This window comes from Malania oleifera, chromosome 2 (genome assembly GCF_029873635.1).
Source record: "Malania oleifera isolate guangnan ecotype guangnan chromosome 2, ASM2987363v1, whole genome shotgun sequence".
NCBI classification, from domain to species: domain Eukaryota; kingdom Viridiplantae; phylum Streptophyta; class Magnoliopsida; order Santalales; family Ximeniaceae; genus Malania; species Malania oleifera.
The window spans coordinates 80722097-80747495 of record NC_080418.1 but is presented as its reverse complement, the minus strand read 5'-3'; the positions used below and the strand labels follow the sequence as shown (position 1 = coordinate 80747495).

At 39.1% G+C, this 25399-nt stretch overlaps 1 protein-coding gene across 1 annotated transcript in view; it reads right to left on the bottom strand.

Moving 5' to 3' along the window:
- Nucleotides 1-25137, bottom strand: part of LOC131148894 (uncharacterized) — a 57449-nt gene extending 32312 nt beyond the window's left edge. Inside the window, exons 1-3 of the mRNA XM_058098852.1 lie at nucleotides 24946-25137; nucleotides 24231-24354; nucleotides 11417-11499 (exon numbers count right to left, since the gene is read on the bottom strand). Coding sequence (XP_057954835.1) covers nucleotides 11417-11499; nucleotides 24231-24318 — 171 coding nt within the window. The 5' untranslated portion in view covers nucleotides 24319-24354; nucleotides 24946-25137. The remainder of the gene's footprint in view (nucleotides 1-11416; nucleotides 11500-24230; nucleotides 24355-24945) is intronic.
- Between the last annotated feature and the right edge of the window lie 262 nt (nucleotides 25138-25399).

Sequence of the window (25399 nt, the reverse complement as noted above, 5' to 3'; positions counted from 1 at the left end):
CTATTATTTTTTGGAAGATGACATGGACAAAGCGCAGCAAATCAGATTCAGGACGGCACTTTGCCTATCTGTGTCTCCCCTTTGGTGCATTAATAGGAAGGATCTTGAAGCTCAACAACTTATGGACAAGATGGACTTGTAGTTTTCATCCTCTGGGACTAGAACCAAAAGATGGCAAGGGGAATGAGGGGCAAGAGGATGTTCTAGCACCCGCTGACATACCAAAGGTCTCTAGCCCAGGAGCAGTACAAGAGGATGCGATCAATAGATTCCGCACATTCAAAACACAAGAAGCAGCCCCCTTTTTTGAAGATTGTCCAAGATAAGACTTTTCCAAGAGTTTCCTCCTATGCAAAGAATGCAACTTTAGTGGGGGCTGCTGTCTCCAAAATGGGCTTCCAAGTAAAGTTATCAAGAGTTCCTTTCAGGGAGTGAGTTCCCTATAGAAGGATCTGACCATGAACATGTCTTTATTGTCCAGGGTCCATTTGGGATCATTTGTGTTGTTACCGCAATGGCATTTGTATAAGCAATCAAACAAATTTTCTCGGTCAAAACATTCCAAATCAGAGGAATGTTCCAAATTTTCCTTTGTCTAAAATTTGGAGATGATTTCTGATAACAGCTCCCTTCTCACAAGCCAGACTAAAGATGGAGCAGAATTTGGTGCTAAGGGGAGATTTGCCGCACCAAACACTATGCTAGAAGAAAACACTTTCCCGATTCCCTGACTAGAAACTGAAAGAGGGAAGAAATCCTCCCAATCCTGATGTATTTCCAGACTCTGACACCATGAGAGCCTCTTGGCTTTGCTAGCCCACCCATTATGCTGAAGACGACAATTTGAAGCAATTACCTCCCTTCAGTGATTATCCTTCTCCTTCATAAATCCGCAAAGTCATTTACCAATAGAGTTTTATTAAAAGTAGATAGGGATTCAATCCCTAAAACACCGTATCTTAGAGGGAACCCCCCATTTTAACATTTTTAAAATCACCTTTGAATCCCCTCCAACCTTTCAGCAAACTTAGCAAGGATAGGGAAGAGGGGCATAACCAGGAGATTAGTTACAGTGCTCTTTACAAGAGTAAGTCTCCGACCCTTATAGAGATAATTCCTTTTCCTATTTGACAGCTTTCTTTCAAAATCTTTCAATGATTGGGTCCATGACAATTTTGTCTTTGAATTTGGTGCCAAGCAGAAGGCCTAGCTATGTAATTGGAACAGCCCCCAGTTCGCACCCATAATGGCTCGCAAGGAATCGCCCAACTTGAACAAAATTGAAATTCCTCCTTTTTCAATGATCTGGCACTAGTCCAAGATGAACAGCAGATAACGTGTCAAGTCTTCATCTCTTCCTCCACCCCAAGAGAAACCCTAGCTGCCTCTGCCAACCTCACAGCCCCTTCCATAACCCTAGCCACCTCAACTATATGAACCATCTTCTCTGAACAAAGGAACTCAAGGATCCCAGGGATGACTGCTAAAGTTCATTCATTGCAACTCACCAACCCAACCTAGTACAGAATTGACCTTTCCCAGCCATCATGCCTAGCTCCATGGCTGATCATTTCGACTACATCCATCGCTATGCTGTTCTTTCTACTGCCACCATCTGACTCCATGGTCGATGAAGTGGCTTGCTTCCTTCACCTTTGCCACCAAAATCAGGACAGAGATCCCTAACCAACTCAGCAAATTCATTCACAAGGCTTTGGCAACCATCACCTTTTAAACCAAACCAAGATGAGCACCATCATTCCACCCTAGCCTCAACTCCAAAAACTTCTCTATATTTATTAAACGAATTGGCATACAATATAGTACAATACCCATCCAAATGCTTCGAAAACCTCTTCCTAACTGACCAAAGATCGGCAAGCCATCAAAAACAAACTTTAGGAAATCTCATCCACATATTGCGTGAGTGATTGTATTTGAGAACAACCAAAGAAGTACACTTCCTCACTTTATCGAACCTTGGGGTCCAAGATCCCCTTCCAATGAGGGTAGAACATATGTGCATCTCTCTTGAGGTCTTGTATCAAATCCAATCATGAGAGAAAATGGGAGATTTTTTGGGAGAGAGGCGCATAATCCATCAAGAGAGATTTGTGGTGAATGAGAGCATACCTATCTCATCAAAATAACTTGCTTTAGAATGAAAATGGAGGTGTGAGGAGCATGGAAACTTCATTTTAGAAATTTCTAGGCCCGATCACATCTATTGGCATCTATTGTTTACAAATGGGCCATATCTCCATTAAAAGCTCCTGAACTCCAATCTTGACCATCACCCATCATTAAGGCCCTTATATAGGCTCATAAGCTCTATTGCAATGATGGGCTGAACTAACAGGGGTAATGGGATGACCCAAATAAATTATTAATGGCTCATTTCCCAATAACTGGGCCAAGTGTATTGTAACATTAAGCATCCATAGCCCAACCCACTACAAGCCCACTCCACTCTCAGCTACACATGCGACAATCCCTTTCCTCTCACAAACCGTAGCTTCCTCAAAACTTCGAGACCCACCAACCCTAATATGGATTCATGAGCACTATTGGATGATGGGCCGAGCTAACATGGGTAATGGGCTGGTCACACAAATGACGAACGGCTAACCCAATAACTGAGCCAACTTTATGGTAACATCAAGAATCCTAGCCCAATCCACTACAAGCTCACTCCACTCTCAACTACACATGGGGCCACCCCCTTTCCCTCACAAACACCAGCTTCCTCTAAACTTCAAGACCCACTAGCCCCCATGCACCAACTAAGGAGACCTCCACAATTCCTGCATTGCCACTCACTTTTCCCTGCCCGCAACATCGCACACTTTTCTTTACCTCTAAACTACGTAAGGTTACCTACTTCTAGCTCCGGCTAACATGAGTCTTTGTGGCTTGCTTGTCTTCACTGGACATGCTGTCACCTGCAACACTTGCACATACTTTCACCAACCCTCCCCAACCACACCTCCATGGATTAAGATTGAAATAATCCTTGCCATTCAAACATAGACCCAATTCCAGAAAGTTTCCCTTCTGATTCAATTTAATCACCTCCCAACCTTGTTTTCTTTTTTTAACCAGTGAAAAGACTTCACTGAAAGAGCATCAAGGGGATGCCAACCCTGATTACACAAAGTCATCCCTCATACAAGATGTCACAAAAATCTATAATTACATTAAGGTCATTCATTACAATCCTACTACGCCAATTGAGAACCGTATTAATCCACTGCTCATTTTTTTTATAGAAAAATAAATTCATTATAAATCCAAAGAATGTACAATCAAGAGAGAAGACATCTCCTTAACGAAATCTGGAATCCCTACAAAAACAAAAAATAAAAGAAAAGAAAGGACAGCAAACTAAAATCAGCACGCCCTTAGAAGGGACTGCCAATCACACAGAACATCTGTCCAGCACATCCCCTTAAAATTTCCATTGCCGCACACCACTAAAAAGCGATAAAAAGCACCTTTTCCCATACCAACCAAAATGGAATCTTCTTCCCTGAAAAAATACACAAGTTACATTCCTTCCACAAGCCCCAGAACAGTGCAAATACAGCACAAATCCATAAAGCAATTCCTTCCTTCCTCCTCCCAAACCCCACAAAAGATATTAACAAGAACTCCCCCACTGATAAAAGATAAACCAAGCTTTCTCCAAAATAATTAAATAGCTTGTTCCAAACCTTCCAATCAAAACTGCAATGCAAGAAAAGATGAGAAACAGAGGGTGAACAATCAAAACAAAGCATACATATATCAGGGAAGAGAGCCTTTACAGGTCTCCTCAATTACAGCAAGTCATTAATATTTATCCTATTAAGCACAACCAACCAAAGACAAAATGCTTTGATTTTAGGGGAATTTTGCCCTTCCAGATTACTTTGTCGAGTGGGAAGGAGAAATTTACTAGTCAGAATCAGCGTGAGAGAATTTTTTAACACTCTTGTTTCTTTCTTTCCAAGCAGACCAAAAAATTGTAAGAGGGATGGGAGACAAAGCCTTTCTCTTTGCCTTGGCTGCCCAAATCTCTTTCCATGCCCGATGTTCCCTTCCACTAAGCTGGCAGTAGCCTACATTTCTCCATAGATTCCTTGTCCAGGGGCAATGAAGGAGGATATGCTCAACTGATTCTGCATCAGCCATGCAAAGGGAGCACCTGTTGACGATAGTCAACCATTTTCTGCAAATTATCCAAGGTTAAGATCTTACCATGTGTTGCCTTCCATGTAAGGAAAGCAACCTTTGTAAGCACAGCAGTATTCCAAATGTGAGTCCAAGGGAGATTGTTGAGGTTTGTTTCCATTGCTGAGAGCTTCCTACAGAAGGATTTGACAGAGAAGACCCTATTTTTGTCAAGGGTCCACTTTGGTTGATTGGGTATGTTTTGGTGTTGAAAGTTGTAGAGAAGGATATAAAAATTAATAAGTTGGTAGATTTCCCAATCTTCCACATTTCTCAATAAGGGAATGTTTCAGAAGATCCCCAGCACTGAAATTTGAAGGTGATAACTGATGAGAGCTTCCTTATCACGGGCCAAGTTTTTTTTAGATAGCAGGAAAAGAGGGACAAAAGATCCCCTTGTCTCAGACACCTCCATCACCACAATGAATAAAAAGAGGGACAAAAGATCCCCTTGTCTCAAACCTCTTGAGGAGTGAAAAAAGTATTAGGAGGACAGCCATTTATGAGCAGTGAGAAACTTGGGCTGTTGATGCCTTAAGCAGTCCAGCTGCACCAACCCTTCCCAAAGCACATTCTCCTTCATAGGCAAAGGAGAAAATTCCAGTTGATGTGATCAAAGGCTTTCTCCATTCCAAGCTTGCATACTACACTTTTTCCTTCCTTCTAATAAGAATACGCAACTTCATTAGCAATAAGGGCATAATCCACAATATGTCTATTAGCCACAAAGGCGTGCTAAAAGTGCCTAATGACTTCCTGAATGGCTCTTTTGATTTTCGTAGCGAGAATTTTGGCAAGGATATTATAGATGCTTCCAACCAAACTAATTGGAGGAAAATCCTTGATGTTGACAGCCCCTGTTTTCTTTAGGATCAATGTTAAAAAAAGTGGCATTAACACTACTCACAAATCTTCTAGATCTAAAGAATTTGTTGACTTTTTGAGTCATCCCGTTTTGATTATGACAAATACAAAGTATCTTACCTGTGCATTGAGTATGTTGAGCAGGATTATTACTTTACATGCATGGATGGTAAGGATAAAATAGTAGCCATAAGGAGCTGAAATTCAACATCACCTGGCATATGGCATGGCAATACGAAGTGCAAAAGGAATGAAGATAAAATTTGTCAATTGTAATTGCATTATATTTTCTTTGGGTCTGTAATAATAATATGGTTTGTAATAATTGCATTACATGCATGATAGGATGCATAAGCCCAAAAGACAGTAGAATGACCTTAGGGATGGATCACCTTCGGTGGACCGAAGGTCGACCAACGTCAGATTTTTCGGATTAACTCAAGGCCCTAGATTGACCTTAGTTCACTTCATGAAAAAAATCCCCTCAAGTCTAAATGCAAAAATATACAAATAGGGATAAAATAATATAAGGTCAAAAGAGGAGGAAATATTTTTCAAAGGGCTTCGGGCAACCGAACCTTGGCGTTATGAATGCCTCGGTCGACCAAACCTAAAGTCAAACCTTTGACTATAGCTCGGGCGAGTCGGCGACCGAACTGATTTTGTGCATATTGTCCACGATCAACCGAACCTGAAAGTTCACTTTTTTCACTGTCCCCAAGCGACCAAACTTATAGTTCAAAATAGGCCCGGGCAACAGAATTGTGATGTTCGGCAACCCAAACCATGGACCAGGCGCCCAAAACCACGAAGGTTGGGAAATCGCCCTGACATTCAGCCAACCGAACTCACCTCAGCCACCCGAAGCCTAGAACAAGCTTGTGTCTGTTCGGGCGACCGGCCCTATGGACCGGGCGATCGAACCTCTCGGGTTGCTTGATTTTTACCGCATTTAAACTAGGTTAATTTTAATTAACCAACACTAAACTTTTCCAAAATGACCCTTGTGTCCCCCAACGGTTATAATTTGGTGAATATCTATAAATACTCATTCATTTGGAGAGATTATTGATGGATTAGAAAACTTGATTAACAAAAACTCTCTCAAAATCTTTGCAAATTTATTTTATACTTACTCATACAAGCTTGCATTTTTTACTCCTACTGATTCTCTCTTGCAAAATCATTTAAGTAAGAGTGTTTTAAGATCATCCATTTCATTTTCAAAAGCTCACACTCTCATTACACATTCCTATTTGAAATTGATTTTTAGAAAAGTGAGCTAGAGTTTTCCCTTGGTATTTAATCCATAATTCTTTTGGGAAAACTCTTGAGCTTGTGAGTCTTGCATTCTTGTTGCAAGATTCAAGGGCTTGTCTTGTGCTATTGGCTATTTCATTTTTGACAAGCTAGAATCTGAATATCTCTTATTTCTTGTGATTGATATACATATATTGACTCAAAGATTTATTCACAACACTCTCACATATAAATTGTTATAGTTGCATATAACTAAGAGTTGGGATATAGACTTCACTGAACTTATACATTCATATCATACTGAAGTGTATTTTGTTGTTGTATTGTACGTATTGGTACATATCTGCTTATTGGAGAAGCACATATATTGTACACAAAAATTATACTAATTATCTGTTGTATTCCAGATTTCCAGGCGTGGCCTGAGGGGGTGTTAATCTAGCCCATAAGGATTGATCGTAAAGGTTGAGGTCAGCCCTAGTAATTTGACCTGGTGTTGAAAACAATATCGCACCACCCGTTAAGTGAACAATAGCAGAATCCTCGGGCTTGCGAGCTAGAGGTGGGGACGTAGGCAGTATTGGCCGAACCCCAATAACATATCTGGTGTCAGTTTTATTTTCCGCAATTTACTTTCTGCACCTATATGTTAATATTTATTACTCTAAACGTTTGATATACTAAGTTTGCTTTAATTGCTTATATATCTACTCAGTAGTTTATCTGTTGAATTGGTATGTGTTTTAGACAGACCCTAGGTTGAGGTATACTACTGTTGGATTAGTTATACCTAGGAAGAAATAATTTTAAATTTCCAATTCACCACCCCCCCCCCCCTCTCTCTCTCTCTGGAATACACCAATTCCAATAGAATTCTTCAAAGGTGTTGATAATGTCTTGCTTGAGAATTCCTAGTTTGACTAAAAGAAAGAAAGAGAAACCATCTAGGCCTGGCACCATATCCCCATTGCAAACTCTAAAAGCCTGAAGGATTTCTGCATCCACAAAGGGAGTCTCTAGCCACTCCATGCTGGTAGAGCTGAGAGATCTAAAGTTGATTCCATCTACCACAAGTCTCCATACTTCGTATTTAGAGTAGAGGACTTTCTAGAACTCACAGATGCTCTTTTTTGATTTCCTCTTCCTCTATTTGGCTGCACTTTCCAATACCAATACTAGATATGGTATTCAATCTACGATGGGCATTTTCTGTCCGATTCAAGAAACTAATATTCCAATCACCCTCCTTTAGCCACAAGGCTTTGGATTTTGTCTCCAGGAAATCTCTTCAACGCTAATAACTTCAATCAATTCTTTCCTTAATGACATTCTTTTGGCCCTTTCATCTGCATTAAGCCCTTAATCTAGCTCTTGTTCATCAAGATCCTTGATACCATAAAGAATAGCATTCTTTTTTGCTTGGATATCTCCAAAGGTGCTTTTGTTCCACACCTTTACATTTTCTTTCAACCCATTCAATTTTGATGCAAGCACAAATCTAGCTTTCCCCTTTATCTGTAGCAAAGACCACCAAAGTTTAATGATATCCCTAAAACTGTTGTGCCTTAGCCAAATGTTCTCAAAGAAAAAAGAGGTCAGCCCCTATTTAGCCCCTCCCGTGTCAATAAGAATGGTATCTAAGATGAACCTAGTAAGGATGCCCAGGGTGGTTTGAGGGAAATGAGTTTCCTAATCTGCTGAAAGTAAGAATCTATCGATCCTTGAGAATGAAGGTGGCCCTCTAGAACTGGACCAGGTGCAAATGCCACCCATAAGCAAAAGATCAATGAGAGCCTTTGCATTGATGAAGTCCAGAAATTCTCTCATGCATCTGTTCTCTAACCCATCCCCACTTCTTTCATGAGGGTAGATCACCATGTTAAAATCTCCTCCAATAATCCAACGCACATCCCAACTACTTCTAATCTCTAGAAGCTCGGTCCAAAAACGAAGTCTAGAGGATCCTTCACCTAGGCCATATACCCCAAAAAGAATCCATGAAAGGTTGTCTTCTAGATTTTTAAACAAACATGAAAGTATGAAACCACGTAAGAGTTAATGGAGTGATCCTGCAGCTCCACAACACTGAAATTCCACAAGATAAGGATACCCCCTGCTCCCTCAGCACCAAGGGAGATCCACCCACAAGTCTCCTTCCCCATAGGTCTCTTACTAAGAACTGATCCACCATCTCCACTTTGGTTTCCTGTAAGCAAAAAATATGACCTCTCCAATCCTTAAGATAGGACTTGATAAAGGCTGCTTTTATATTTGTCATTGAGCCCCCTCACATTACCAGAAATAATTTTCCTTAACATGGCTTAACCATGTAACCCTGGCTGCTACTTGCTTTCACTATATCTGAACATCCTCCCATTTTGTCATAACTTACCAAACATTCCAAGCATTTAAGCTCCCTGCTGATATCCAATTTTTTGTTGCTGCCCAAAGGTCTTTTAGAGTTAGATTGTGCCTCCTCTCTTCTCTTTTTTTCAATTTCTTCAAACAATCTCATAGCCTATCTTCAAATCCATCAAAGGTATGGCTTTGCTAACCAGCTACACCCACGCTCCTTAAGGTGATTGCTATCGGGGTCCAAATCATTCAGCATTCTCTAAGTAATGATTATCCTCCACAACCACTGGGTTGAGATCAAAATGCAGACCTTGAAGGTGATTTTTAGAGGGCTGGAACCAAGGCAAGATCATTGACAGCAGCCTGTGGGTTGGAGGGCTCTGTTCCAAGTTGTCCACAACCACAGGAGGTGCTGATAACTTGTTTGGGGTGAGGGGGGAAGGAGGGGGGAAAGAGTTTTGCGAAAGGGTAGACTCCTGAAACAGACCACCTTCTCTGCTGTCTTGGCCGGACCTTCATGGAGTTCAAAGGATCTGAAGGAGTTGGGCTGTAATTCGTGAAAGTCTTAGGGGCTGGGAGGCCAAAGGGAAAAGACTCCAAGTTCAATTTGCTCAGGCCCGCCCCAAAAGCAGCAAAGGAGAAGAATTGTTTGGGTGTGGCAGTCTTTGACCCAGCAAATTCAAGAACAGTGGTTCTACTTTCATCGATGACACTTGTAAAAGAAAGGATGCTTCCCGTTGTCTTCACCAACTCTGCAAGCCTGAAAAAAAAATAGAAATTAGGCCCTTCTATCCGGTAAAATCACTCTAAATAGTAGGGTCCATCAGAATACATGTGGGTCCTACCATGTGAGACCCATTGTTAGAGTGCTTTTATTGGATAGAAAGGCCTGATGGGAGGACCATGCTGGTCCTCCCAGAGGAACTAATTTTTTTTCTGCAAGCCTTACGACAGGCTTGATACCAGCTTTATGGACTTACTGCAATGAGGACAAGAACAGACTGAAGCTGACTTAATCAATGGCACAGAAGCTTCAGCCAAGGCTAGTATCTTCTTCTCTAGGTACGATGGCGGTCCTGTGAGCACAGAGGTCTTGAGCTTCCATTTAGAGGGTGGCGGCCCAGATCAGCTGCTGCAGTAAAAATTTTCAGCCACCCCTTTGAACCATGATTCTCTGGAACAAAAACAGGCTTCTCCATCCTCCACAATGGTTTCCAGAAGAGTAACAAATCTGCCATGCTTATTCGAGTTCAGTTGCAGCAATAGTGAACTTTCATTATTCCTCCTCCTACAAAACCATCAATAGGTCTTGAGGTTGTCTCTTCTAGTCACCCAGATGTCCTCCCAAACAAGAAAGAACCAGGCAAACTCCTCGAGTTCTAGAAAAAAAGGAGTTTCGTTTGCCTCTGCGGTATTCCGCGAGCCTGATGATGTTGGTACCTTTGCCTTCACTGACCAGGTTGAAGGACTTTCTCTTGACCATCACTGTTTGTTTTACCAAAGACACTGATAGAGCTGCAGGAAATGAGGTCTGCACAGTGAACAGTATGGGGTTTAGGGTTCAAAGCAAGAAGAGGAGAGGATGAGAGGCAGAGAGAGGAGGTCAAAGGGAGATGCAGGTTTGTGAAAGAAAGAGAGGAAAGAGATTTAGGGTTCACAGCAAGAGGAGGAGATGGCGGAAGGAGCCAGCCAGGGGGGGGGAGTGTTGAGTTGCAGGTTTGGGTTAGTCGACAAAAGTGGTTCTGCCATGGTAGAACCACTAGTCATGACCTTGCAAGAGGGAGACATTAAGGAGAGTTGTCGTTGCAAGAGGCCATGTTGCAAGGAGAATCATTGTCGCCTTCTGCAGAACTTTGGCCAGTTTTTTTTAACACTTTATTGTATCCTTAACTTCCTATAACAAATGAATTAATTCAATCTCAACATAACCGCAGAAGAACATTCGCATACCCTCTAGCAGCCAATGAAGAAAATCCTTATCAAGTGTCTACAATTATACGATATCTCTCCCAAGTGTATAAAACCCCCTTCCCCAACCTTCTCCAATTGCAAATTGAAGACTTTTCTTTTGATCTGCAATGATTTGTGGAGGTTGTCCTCCATGCCTAGTTTTTTAACAAAGAAACCTGGCAGAGAGCAAGAATCAGAGTAATGCCATTTTAGCATCCTTGTGAGAGTTCCATGTGGAAATTTTTGCTTCAATTTTTCTCAACTGTCTAATGTACCTATAAGAAAATCTATTACTCTGTGAAAAGAGCTATTATAATCTCTATTTCCTTTGGACAATAAAACAAAATATAGATTGCAAAAGAAGTCGTGATAATAACAAATTTTCTTAATGCGATCTATTAAAGAATTGGACCTTACCATTTGCAGTGGCCATTGACATGCTTTTAGCTTTTACAACGAGTTACCGTCAGTCATACGATTGGTTTTGTGGCACATTTGGAAGAAAAGAAACGGGAAGAATTTTTGTTTTCCAAAAGGGATATCTATAGTTGTTCATCTTCATATCCAATTCTTTGAGGACAAAAAACAAAGGATATAAAAACGGTGGTTATACCCTAAGCATCTTGAAATTTGAAATTTATGATAGCTCCACAAGATCATTATCACTCTCTTGAATTTTAGGAATTCCAGACAAGCTCCTTTCAATTCTCAATATATTATCACATTTATTTTTTGATAAAAAAAATAATCAAAAAATAAATCAAGTTCCACGAACCTGGTGAACTGTCTGTGTAGTAAGATAATACCCCAATTCATGCAAGAACAGTGTTGCCATTATGACCAAACCAATGATAGAGACTACAAAATATAAACAGAGAAGATAATTAGACTAGCTCAAGTTATTGAAACATTATTCTACCAAGAGAGGAAAGCAAACAATAGCATACCAAAATAAACTCAACTCAACAAGCATCCCATCAAATAAGTGCATTGAGCAAAGAAATCAATTAAAGAAACACAATTGCACAAACATTCTATTTTGTGAGCATCAAGAGTAACCACTGCAGCTATATGATTACTATTAAGAATTTTTTTTTAGGAAGTCCTAAATTTCTGCAATATTATTGAAATTCTGGTTCAAATTTCCTATTTTTGTAACTTCTCAAATTTAAAGGCAGTCAATTTACTTCTTACAGGTTTTATTCTAAAATTTTCACAATTCAAAATTTATCAGAGTCCAGAAGTATAAACAATTTATCATTGAAATTAGAAATTTCAAATTTTAAATGTTTCCAGTATGTGCACTCGGTTTAACTAGCCATTGGCAAGCACTTCACACATGCTCCACTACTCCAGGATTTAACTAATGATTTCAAGATATAACAATTATTTTTAAGTATTACATTTTTTTTAAATAGTATAAGAAAATGCACAAAGAAAGAAGGAAAGAAATTACACAATAGGGGAGAGCAAGAAATCCTCAAAAGAGAAATAACAAAAAAAAAATGAAAAAAAAAACAACACATCCCTAGCAAGAAAAAAAAAACCCCCCACTTTAATCCCTTGCTATTTTAGTTCATAGAATACCGTAAATTTGCTAATTCACACAGACTTTTTCACACGTTACTTTTATCACCATCCAGGCAAATTGCTTGTCCTGCAGGATTTATTTTTTAAAAAGAAAACGAAGAGATTTCATTAATAGATTAAGAATTTACATAAAGGAGAATAAGACATCTCCCAATAAAATGTGGAACAAACCAGAAGGAAAATCTAATAACAACAAAAGAAAGAAAAGAAAAAATCAAAAAACCATCAGATTACTCCAATCTCGCTCAACTTCCTGAAAGCTAACTCCCTTGAAATACCCAAAGCCAACACGCCACAACAATGCCATTTAATGAATATTTCCCCAAACTAGCAACCAATTCAACTTCTTCCCCAAAAAGACCTGCGCACTATGCTCCAATTATAACGCCCACAACACTGCAAAGAAACCACCTTCCCATAATGCTGCCCTATCCTTCATCCTTCCAAAACCCACAGATAAAATGGCCAAAAATTCCTCCACCAATTCTGGACAAACCCAACTTTATCCCAAAACACACCGATAACTTGTCTCACACCCTCCAAGCAAAGTCATAATGCAAAAAAGATGAGATGCTGTCACTGAATTATTATAGTAAAGCACACAGGCATTTGGAGGAAGTGTCATCAATGGTTCCTAGTCTGCAACAAGTTATCGGTATTGATTCTATTAAGCATGATCAACCACATAAAAGCCTTAATTTTAGGAGCTACTTTGCCTTCAAAGTAATAGAATAAAGAGGAAAATAGGAACAAGAACTGAAAAAACGATTTACAAGAATATACCCCGAATGATCCAAGGACCAAGAAAGAACATCGCTGCCCAAAGAAAGAAGACATTTGTTAAATAAAATCAACAAGGAGGACAGCTCAACCAACTCTCAATAACTAAGAGGTCTCCTAAAATGAAAATCCCAAGCGGATTAGACATGCAATCCCAACTTATCCATCAGCTGTTGAGTTTCAAAACACCCTACAAATCTCCTCCAGAGGTGCACAAAAGACCATCCCTACCCCAATTACCGACCAACACCTCTTTATCAAACCCATCCTCAAACATAGAGAGCCCTCCAAGCATTCAAAGGGAGATGGTGGCACATAGAAAATGTCCCCAAGCGAATCAGAAGAATGAGAAATATACCAAATTTGTTCAAGAACCTCATCAAGTAAATCCATCATCACAAACAAAATCACTATCAAACTAATTGCTGATGTTCGATTCATCTCCCCATTTCTTTTTCACCTCCACACAGTTTGTTTCTTTACACCAGTTATTCAAAAGTGACTTTGAATAATTCTGCATTTCCTCAATATTACAACTACCATCTGCCTCTTTTTTCTAAAAACATACTCAAAAAATGCACAAGAGAACTTCCCCACTCCAGTCGAACAGCCCAACGAGAATACATGTTATTTGAATCAGTCTTCATACACGCCTTACCAACATTAGAACTTCCATTGCAGTCCCCTAACTTGCAATCCATGCCTGTACGCAAGCCCTGCCAGCTCGAACCAAACCCAGATCACCAGCACATTGATGCATACACTCCACCCTAGAATCAACTAACACCAAAGGACTCCGCTGCACTTTAACAGACCCAGTTGATCCACTTGACCCCTCCACAGGACCTCACTTATTTTGAACCTGCACATCCTTAAGTTTCACTGCAAGATCCTCGCCACAGGTTGCACCCTCAACTGGATGATAGGACCCCTTAATTCTTTTCAATCACATGGCTTTCAAAAAAAAAGTCCTCCAGGGCTCACTACCAATAATTTCCTCGAGTGCACCATATTTTATACGAAGTCCGTAGGCTAGAGTTTGAGCCCGGTCACAATTAAAGATATTTGGACTTGGTGCCTGTTCAGTCAGCCAGCCTAAGTCCTCAAATCCTTTAGTGCCCAAAATCCGGCTCAAGGCCAACATAATCGTCAAACAACCTGGCCCACTCCATCCCATCTTCAATGCACTCCAAGCCTCCAATGAAACCCTAGCCACCTCTGCAGTTGGAGCCATACCCCCACATACAGACATGCTGTCCACGGATGATGGATGAAAAGGCAGCTGCTGCGACAGCATCTGATTCAGTGCCTGCTGCTGCTTCATCTGCTGCTTCACCTGCATCATAGAACCACATCTTTCACAATTTCATTCTTCCCTGTCATCACTACCTATCTTCACGAACGAACACCTCTCTGTTATCCTTTGTCTTCACCACAATTACCATTAGGGCCCTCACCACCAAGCAGAATTCCTTCAAGAACTTTCACCATCCCTTTTTGAACCACCAGGAAAAAAACACTGAAAAGTGTCTTCCTTTCCATCCCAGCCTTATCTCCAAGAACTTCCCAAGTTTTGTTAGTCAAATCGCCAACCAGTGCCTCACACTACCAAATCCTATGCTTCAAAATCAAATTCCCATCCTGCCAAAAAATCAATGCTAATTCATCTGACAATCACTTCGCTACCACCAAAGGGAGCCTCACCCACCAGTTATGAGTTGGGTTACATTCCAGAACAAACAAAAAGTCTCCCTTTCCCTCTATATCTAGTCTAACATCCAAGGTTTTCCCATCGATGTGAATGGATAGAAAGCAATCCCTCCTTTCATGTCCCATGTGAGCCATGACGCTAAGGGGCAATTACTATAGAACAGAGAGAGAATCAAATCCCCAGACCAAAGGTATTGGTTCACTTCGCTTCATTTGGTTAACAAATCCTTTGGGATCATTAAAATCAATCCTTTAGGATCAATAAAAATTTCAACTTTAACTATGAAGTTAATAATTTTCAGGATTTTTAGAGCTCAAAAAACCAGACCAAAAAACACTGTAGAACAGGACCCTTTCTACCAGTCAGATATCTTCATAAAATGTCGAGGGAAATTTCAAGATTTTGATAATTTAAATATTTAATTTTTGAAAAATTCACAGAACTTCACTAGAGAAAATTAATTACCTTAATACAGATGTCAGCAACACTTTGAGAATCTCAACGAAGTCTACCAATATAGTAAACCCTCTGATGGAGACCAATAGAGAATTTCAGGCACCTCTACGCTGTTTTGGTGATATGCATTTTTCTGTTATATTGGGTTAAAACATAATTATGTGTTTTTGTTAACTGTAGAGCACATTTGTAGTAGTAAGTTGGTCTTAGTTTTTGCAACTTGAATTAAAATTTCAGAATCTCTCAACTGTTCCTCTCCCCCTCTCTGGGTAGCCCCTTTCCCCAATCCTCCTCTTTTTCTTCTTCAATCTACTTCTTTCTTCCTCTTCCTCCCTCTTTTTTTTTTTTTTCTCTTCCACACTCTTGTTTCTCACTTTCCCTGCAACTCCTGGCTGCGCTGCATCAATTTTGAATCAAAGCAAACTTCAAACCATAGTTACTCGAAATGCATTTTGGGTAAGGTCATTGTACAGGTACGGGAACAAAGTATGCTACATGTTTGGACAAATTTGTCAGTACACTTTGTCCAATTGCAGTACGTTTTGAATTTTTACTTAGAATGGAATATGGAATATAGAAAAACATAACTGCATGATAGTTACAGTTCATACACACGCAAAGTTACTAGAATAACAGTAGAAGCTGCATAATGTAGATTTTGCAGAAGAAAATTCCAGCAATTCAGTCCAGCAAAAAATATAACTCCAATCTATAAACTTCCAGAGTTTTAAAGCCAAAACATAATTATATGTCAAAAATAGCATAACAAAATGAATACCGATTCTAAACACTGCTCAAAGCATAAATAAATGAATCTGGAGGATGCACATTCAGCAATGAGCAGCTTAATTTCTCATTTTCCCCTTTCTGTTGTTTCTTTTCCAATTTTTGATTATTTTCACATGATCTTATTTGAAAATGGTTATCAGTCTGCATCAGCACTTTTAGTGATTTGGATCCCAACCCCCTTGTATCCAGGATGCTATTGACCCTTGAATTGGAGCTGCGATGCAAGCCATTGTTGTCCCAGACCAGATCTGAGCAACCAGAATAAACTGCAGTCACTTTATTCAGCCATTAAAAGCCAAATGCAGAATCAGAAATCCCAAGAAATCACCCAAGCATTACCAGAAATAATGCAAGACAACAAACTAAGATCAGAGACAGAACCCTATGAGCAACAACCCAGAGTTTGGTTAGATCCAATTGCTGATGCACTGTCCCAAAATTGGAAGCCACAATCCATTTGCTTTGCCACCTTTTCCCAAGTACTTCTGACACACCTCCACTGCCAGTGGAATCTTTGTCCGACAATCTCACTGAAGACCATTACCAGAAAGTCACTGCTAGCAACTTGCACACCTCAGTTGGCGACATGCATATGGGTCACTTCCAGAACCCAGAAAGTTCATTTGAACCACAAGAATTCTATTCCAACCAAGAATTTGGACTGCCAGTAAAGAATATAATTCTAGATGAGAAATTTTATCAGTAGAAGCAAAAGAATATACGACAAAGATGACAAGAAATCCTTATAGGGAAAAACAGAAAAATAAAAATTAAGTACAATCAACTCAATAAAGCTTTCCAATTCTGCTTAAAACAGGCTGCCCTAAAAACCCAAAGAGATGCCAATCTACCACATCCTGTCCAAAAGCAAAGTTAAAGACAATTTCCTTCGGGTGAAGAAACGCACATTCCTTCCCAACCAAATCCCCACAGAACAGCAAAGAATACACATCTCAAACTAACAGCATCATCACTACTCCCAAATCTTGTAAAAGAAATACCCACTAAGTCTTCCACCCTCTTCAGGCACACCCAATCCTTACCAAATAAGCCAAACAATCTATTCCACATGCCGCAACTAAATATGCATAAATGAAGAGTCTCCAAACTCTTTAAACACCCAAAAGAAGATCTACGGACAATGCCTTGGAAGGCCTCCAACACTGGAGTAGATTGTTGGTGTTAACTCTATCAAAGTAACCAACCAAACAAACTCTTCAATCCGAGAATGGACTTTTGCCTCCCGAATACAACGATGTAATGGAAAATACATGAGATATGATAAGATGACAAAAGAAGGATTTACAATAATTCTTTTCCCCAACGAGAAGAGAGGCCCCTTCCACACATCTAACCTCTTCATCCCCCTTTCCACCACTGGATTCCAAAACTCCACTGCTCTAGGATTCCCCCCAAAAGAACCCCTAAGTCAATAGCCAATCCATAATGCCACACCTACTTCAATAGCCCACTCCCTGACTCGCAAACTAGACGTGGGAAACCACCACACCCTCTCTCCCTAATTTTATGCCTCTAATCAGCCCCCTCTCCACAACCGTATCCACAATCCTGCTCAATGCATCAGCAACAAAAACAAGTAAAGGGGATACAAGATCACCTTGTCTTATGCCAGTAGAAATGCTAGACCAAGATTTGGGTTCACCATTAACGATTACTGAGAGCCACACTTTAGAAAGACAGCCTCTAACCCAACAATGCCAATGCTCACCAAAACCCTTCCTTGTAAAGACTTAATCCAAAAAGCTCCAAATTACTCCATTGTAAGTTTTTTCAAAATCTAATTTAAAAACAAACCCCCTCTTCTTATTCCTACAACAATCTTCTACCATCTCATTAGCCACAAGAATGGCCTCCAATATCCCCCCACCCAACCCCCACAAATGCACTTTGGGTACTAGATATAGCGTCAACAAGCACCCCACTTGACCTATTAGCTAAAGCCTTTGTAATAATTTTGTACACACAAGAAACAAGACTAATAGCTCTTAAGTCATCAACCTCAATAGATCTATATCTCTTGGGCACCAAGGCTGTAAAGGAGGAGTTGATAATTTTGGTCAAAGTCCCATTCCCAAAGATTTTAGTAAAAACTTTCAACAAATCACTCTTTATAACCTCCCAAAAATCTTGGAAAAAGCGATGTTGAAGCAAGACAAACCCAAGGGCCTTAACCCTTTCCATCCCAAAAACCACCACTCACTTCCTCCTCCTTAAATGATTTGTCTAACCAACTCTTCTAATCACCAGTAATAAGGTTCCAATCCAGCCCCTCTAACATTGGTCTACGATCATCATCCTCCAAATACAAATTCTAAAAGAAATTAGTTATAACGAAAGTGATCTGATGATGATCGTTAGTTACAAAATCTAACTACATTTAGAGATTGTAGGGAACCACTCCTGGGGAAGTGCTTTTAAAGTGCTAAATTGAATAAGTGTTGAACAGAAAAAGTGTTGAAAGTCATAAGTGTAGCATGCTTGCCCTAAAAATAAACATTGATTATAAGAGCTAATTTAATAAGTGGTGTATGTAAGTGCTGTATGAATCTACAATAATAATCATAATATTTATTATTATATTTCAATATATAATTAAAATATTATAATATATATAAATATTAAATTATGCTAACAAACTGTTATATTATTTAAATTAACATTTTTAATTAATATTTTCTACTTAATATTTCTAATTAACATTAATAATATTTTTAATTAACAATTCAAATGATATTAATGTTAAATGATATTTTCAATATTCTCTATTAAATAGAATAATATATGAATACTATTTTCTAATCGATATTATTATTATTAATTTATCTTTACAATATTATTAGTTCTATAATTTTTTTAATTCATCATATAAACCCATGATTTTCTATTTTAGAATTGAAAGACCATGAGAGAATGGTTCATCAATAGTAGAGGAGATGGGAGAATGAGAAGGAGGCCAGTGAAGGGTAATGGAGGACGAGGCATCGGCAGTGGTACAAGGATGATGCTGGCAAGGGATCACAGAGAGAGAGAGCTGCGCGGGCAAGGGGACCATAAGGCAACTCAAAGACGTTGAAGGGGCCAGTTGAGGGGAGAAGCAAAGAGAGGAAGAGGAGGAAGTAAGTTTTCCAAAATTACGAATGTGCACTTATAAATGGCCAAAAGTCTCATTGCTTTGCAAAATCCAATTTAAATTTTCTTTAAGAGTGACTAAAAAATTGTATGTAACGCCATCTTCAACCAAAAAAAATCCACCAAGGAGAACAAAGCCCAAAGCTGCACAAGACACATCCCAAAAGTGACAGCAAAATGCAGGTTTGGCACAATCATAAATAGATGTAAACCACCATTAATGCCTCCGTCTAACTTCAAACAAACATAGAATGAGCTGAAACCACTTAAACAATGAACTTTAGAAATTGACCTAGTGCCCCCACACAAATGAAATACCACCACTCACCAACCTCACTGCTTGAGAAGGAAGGAATACCCGAAACTTACCATACCATTCTAAATCCTCCTGATTCCCCACCACCCATCCCCCACCCCCCAAAAAACTAATCCACACTACCAAATTTTGTTTCTTGTAAATAAAAAAATTAGTATTAAGAGAATGTGTAGAAAATACCTCCCTAATTAGACATTTCTTAATATCACCTAACCCTCTAATATTCCAATTAATCATCCTCATATCTTAACAATTTTTCTCCCTTTACCTCTTCCCTTCCCCATCCCCCAAATATAATTTATACAATTCTCAAGATTTTTCAGCTCTTTTTGAACTCTTAATACTTTTCCTCTCATAGGACTTAGAACAAAGAGAAACTCTTAACTTATTTCCCTATAGAAGTAACCAACTTAACACTCATACCCTCCAAAAGGGCTTGATGATCTCAGTCATCTCTCTCATAAGCCAAAGGAAGAGTGGGAATAACTCCTTCCCATTGGCATCCTCCCTTTGGCCCAAAGATATATCCAATAAAGTTGGTAAGTTTCTAGAATAGGAAGGATGCCTTTAAAAAGCTTGGAACTCTCATCATCTTCCTTAGGAGATTTCGATGCAGAAAAACCCATGCAAAAAATTAGAGGAAACATCATCGTGCAGAATGATAACCAAAATGCCCCCACCCCCCCTCCCCCCAACTACAAGTTCACAATGATCTGCACGTACCTTCAAATAGCGTACACCAACCTAAGCATTCTCACAAATCCTCCCACAATTCTACTAGGCCCAAGCAAAGAAGCCTCACTTTGCTTCAAAACATTAGAAGGAACAATTCATCTCTGAAACCATTCTCTGCCATCAGCTGATCAAGCAATAATCCTCTATCAGACTCACTCATACTCCCAAATCCATCATCCTCATCTACAAAGGAGACAAGCAGGGAAGACCTCTTCCCACCTGCCATCAACTCAACAAACTTCCCTTTTTCACATATCTCCCCACCCCCAAGAAAAAAAAATGAAAAATAAAACATCATCAAGTGAGTCAAACAAACCACATTCTATCAGAACTACAAAATCCCCTGCATCTGAAGTGATAAAACTCTTGCATTCTGTAACAGGATAAAGAAGACCACACATTGCATTCTGTAACAGGATAAAGAAGACCACACATATCCATAGAGCCCTTCCCTTCCTACTCTTCCCAAAGCCCCCACATCCCACTAGCAAGAAATTTACCCGCCCAAGGCACCAGCCAAGCTTCCGTAAAGCACTCCAAGAGTACTCACTGCCAGGCAATGAAGAAAAATAAGTGCATTTGTTTCATAAGACTCACAGCACATCACACAAATATTAGGACCAAGGGTCTTATAGGGTCTTCTAACATGCAACAAATCATGCATGTTAATTCCGAGTCACAACTCACAAGATGATCACACTCTCCCTCTCTAGTAACCCTGAATTTTGTCTGCTCTGCATTCGGTCATTGCTTCAGCGCACCATGACAGAATGTGGTTCCTTCAGCCTGTCCAAATTGAGCAGAAATTCTTCAACCTGCATCTCAAGAGCGTAGGGAAGTGTGGTTCTGTTTGTTGTTTGAAAGAAGCTTCCTTCACAATTAATGGGTTAGGCTTTCTTTGGCAGCAACAAAGTGGCTTTTTGATGGATTGTCTTCAGTGTTCGGCTGGTGGGAAGATTCTCTTGCAAAACAAGGTACCAGAAATATTGGACAGTGGTTAGATTGATGAGGAGAGGAATTTTTTTGGAATTAGGGTTGGAGTGGAATTGGAAAAGGTTTCCATTTTCATCCCAGGTGGTTGTCATGATGAAGGCCGGCGGAGTTTTAACAAAGAACTTCGTTTGTTGATGCTGGATCCTGTTAAGGAAGAAGGCTATAAAGAGACTGATACTTCTAGCACAGAGTAGTGAGCTCCTCAATGTTTGAAGGAAGTCACACCGCAAGGGAAAGAGCAACTTTTTATTAAGTGTGGTGCAAATCTGCAACAAAATACATCTGGAACTGTCATGAGACGAACAGATTGAAAACAAGAAGAGGCTGGTATACGGCCAACTACAGAGGCAGAGAGGGTTTTGCAAGAGACCACCCAAGGGTTGAAGGTAAAGTGGTTTGGGCCTGCATCCATCTCTATTGTGTTAGATTTGGGCCTATTGTTGGGTAATTTTGTTTCTTCAAGGTTAGGCCTGAATTGGGCTCAAATTTAAGCCTCACTAGGCAATGAGGCCCAAGTGGTTATAAAGTTAATAGAGCCTCCATCTCAAGCCCAAATATCTGTACAGAGTCAAGGTTCTCAGCCTAATTTTAAAAAAGATTCTTCGAAGCAGGCCCAATTTCCACCATAGGCCCAGCAAGTACGAACCAGTAGCATTCAGGCCCAAAGCTCAAACCAGGCTCATGGTTCACCATTTGTTTCGCAATTGGAGAAAAAGAAGCCAGATATCTTCTCATTAGGGCAAGAATTCTGTCCAAACAGCCTTGAAGGACAAGAGAAGGTGAATGCTAGATGTGAATCCAGCCTAGGAAATTGTTTTCAGTGGGAGAGCAATCCTGCGCAGAGACCAAATTTTAAGTAATTCCTTAAAGACAAATGTTGGAAATAGGGGTGTCACATAGGACATAGAAGTTGGTATGGACATGAATAATAGAGAAGATGTTGCTTTTTTTGGGGGGTGTCGGGGTTCTAATAAATTTAAGGGTGATAAGGTTTATGCTCGTTAGAAGGCAGCTCTGGCGGATGCGGAAATGAGGAATTTATATGGAGAAAAGAAAGAGCACTCTGGTGAGATAATGCCAAAGATATTAAGGAAAGATTTAAAAGAAGATTTAAGTATTGTGGAAAATATACATGCTAAGAAGAAGGGTCTAGTGATAGGGCTAGCAAAAAGGAGGAGATGAAGAAATGGAGTGACCACACAAATAATGATAGTGAAAACCTTAGTGAGTTTGATTGGGATGGGGGCTGCTTTTGGATGAGACTCAGGAACAATATGGATATGTTTCCAATATTTTTATGTACTCGGGGATTTATCATGGGCACCCGTTGGAAGGATTGGAGAAGGTTTCTATTTTTTGAGGATGATGGTTTGGTTAATAAAAAATGTAAGGATAGAATTCTGCCCATATCTGCGGAGGAGATACCTACAAAGGATTTAGAAGCTCAAGAATTAATGGATAAAATGAAATTAGAGTTGTCTAATCCTGGAGGAAACGAAGTGTGTCTAGATGGTGGTAAAAATAAAGTGAAGAAGGGTCAGAGGGAACTAGCTAATTTGAAGTGCCTAGTGAATTATGATAGAAAGGGATTGAATAGGGTTTTCTTGGTTAATTTCGTTCAGTTTTTGTTTCGTTGTTTTTGTTTTCGTTTTCTTTCTTTCTTTCTATATTTGGATTTTTTTTTTGTGTTTTTTAATTTTTTGGTGGACTTCCTATCCCCACTTAAGTTATAATTTCTTTCCTTTATCTAATACTTCTTTTTTTTAATCCAAAAAAAATGAGAGTCACAATCCAGATGAAGGCCAGCCTTAGAGGGAACCACAGCCTTCCAAATGACACAATACAAAGGGAAGTTATTGGAGGAAAGGGTTTTCAGGAGATGAAGGAAAAAAAGACTTAACTCACACATTCCCCCGCGGGGGGGGGGGGGGGGTGGGGAAGGAAGCAGGGTGGTGAGCTCATCAATCTATATTTCTTGAGATTCCTAAAAAAATTGAAATCCCAAGAAACAAAGCCTCTCCTCCTGAAGAAAAGAAATGGTACATTGTGCAAGGAAGAGAACTTAAAAATACGAGGCACCAATCTCTTCAAACGAGACCTCACCCACCCCAATATCCACCCCAAAACCAAACCCTATTGCCATTACCCACTATGAACCCTGGGAAACAAAGTTCCCTAGACTAACATGAGAACAAGGCCACTTCTGCTTGCATCCCATCCATTTCGATGAACTCCATAGTTACTTCTAAACACCGTGAGCTGTAGGGAATTAACCTCTTAAACGAAAACTCCACAACCATCTTCCAATAAGAGATACATTTTCATAACCATATTACCAAGTTCCAGCAGCCCTTCAAACTTAGGTCTTCAAACCACATCCCAATTAACAAGATAATCCTCCCAGAAAAAAGAAATAACAATAATAATAATAACAAGATGGTCCCTCTTATTCTCACCAATACTGGAAAATTCCATATCAGCCTCTTACCTTAAAAAATTAACGGCAAACATTTGAAGTAATATTTATTTTCCTCAAAGACAATATTTATAGAATGCATAAAGAATAGCATAGCTGCTAAAATTCTGGCAAGAGAGTTATAACAAATTTACCAATCCATTTATGTGAGAGAAAACACAGCCAATGTATCTGGAAAAAAAAAAAGTAAAAAAACAACAATGCCCATCCATTAATGGGTCAGAATACGATATTTGAACACAACTTATTAAGCACATTTTAATATATATATATATATATATATATATACAAGAAAAAAGAGAAAAATATGTAAATATTTAACCTTACTATGCACCTTTTGCCTCTACTAAATGAAGAAATACCATTTAAATGAGGCACTTTTTTAAAAATAAAAAGTACACATCAGAAAAAGTAAAATTCTAAGATGAGGAAACAAGTTAATTTTTATTGATATCACATTTAATAAAGGATAACAATTACGTGCATGGATGTGGATATGGTGCTTTGTGCTCTAGAAAAACAGTGGACCATATAATACATATTACACAAATTTTAGAAGTGAAAAAAAAAAAAAAAGGTTAAAAGATTGGTACCAAGTGCTCCAGATTGCGTCTTCTGCAACAAGTGCTCTTCAGCACGAGGAAATGCATCAAGACTTCTTAAAGCCTGTTTCATTTTCATCTTCACCAGTGATATAAATCTTAAATAGCCTCTTACCTACATATAAAACCCACGATTATTCAGACTTGGGATTGAAAAATCACAATCTGTGTTACCAAAAGAGTCCTCATTATAGTTATAGCCAAGAGCACCAAAAAAATTCTTAAAACCATCAACCATGAAGATGTTCATAAAATTCAAACTGCAAAACACAAAAGCCCGTGAAGGTAATAGCCATTGGTCTTATCTGGAAATGTTTTGAGCTCTTGTTTCACTTCATAAAACATTACTTCTAAAAATGATCATGCCCATGATGTCCCAAATCAGATGCTCCAGGGCAAAGCCAACAGACCCACACATTCAACATACACTTTACGTTAGCCCTATTTGCATTTTATTGAGAAGATAAAGAAGAGGGATTTGGTTTTCAATCTGTTCTCTTGAATTTAATCCAACCAGAGAGAAACCATCCAAACAATGTAGAATTAAGAAACAGTCTTAGAAAATTGAAGTTTGATTTGAGGAGAATTATTCCCGAGAAGAAATTTCTGCGTTCCCGATAAATCGGAATAAATTGCGAGGAAGGGAGAAATATAAGAGAGAAGAACTACGGATGAATGACCAAAATTTTTCAATAAAATAGATTACCCGATCGCAGGTTCTCAATCACCTCGGCTGACCCTGGCAGCGAGAGAGAGAGAGAGAGAGGGAGAGGGAGAGGGAGAGAGAGAGAGAAATTTAGGCCGTTACTGTATTTGACGACTGGAGCGTCCTTTAAGGAGTTTTATTTGCTTACATTCGCAAAAGCTGTATGTAGATTCTAAGAGTCTATGAAAGTACGACTTTTAAGTTTCAACCTTCATATTTTAACCTAAAAATCCCCTAAACTTCTATAAAATCTTCTTCCACCTCCTAGCAATTAAAAAAAAGTATTTAAAACACTTATTATTTAAAATAAATATTTTTACGAAAAAATGGTATTCGACTTCTATTATAATAAACACTTATTTCAAAACATATTTTTCTAAAATTATTTATTTAAAAATTATTTAAGTAATTTTGAAAAGCAAGATAATTTTTGATAACTTATAAGTGATACTGT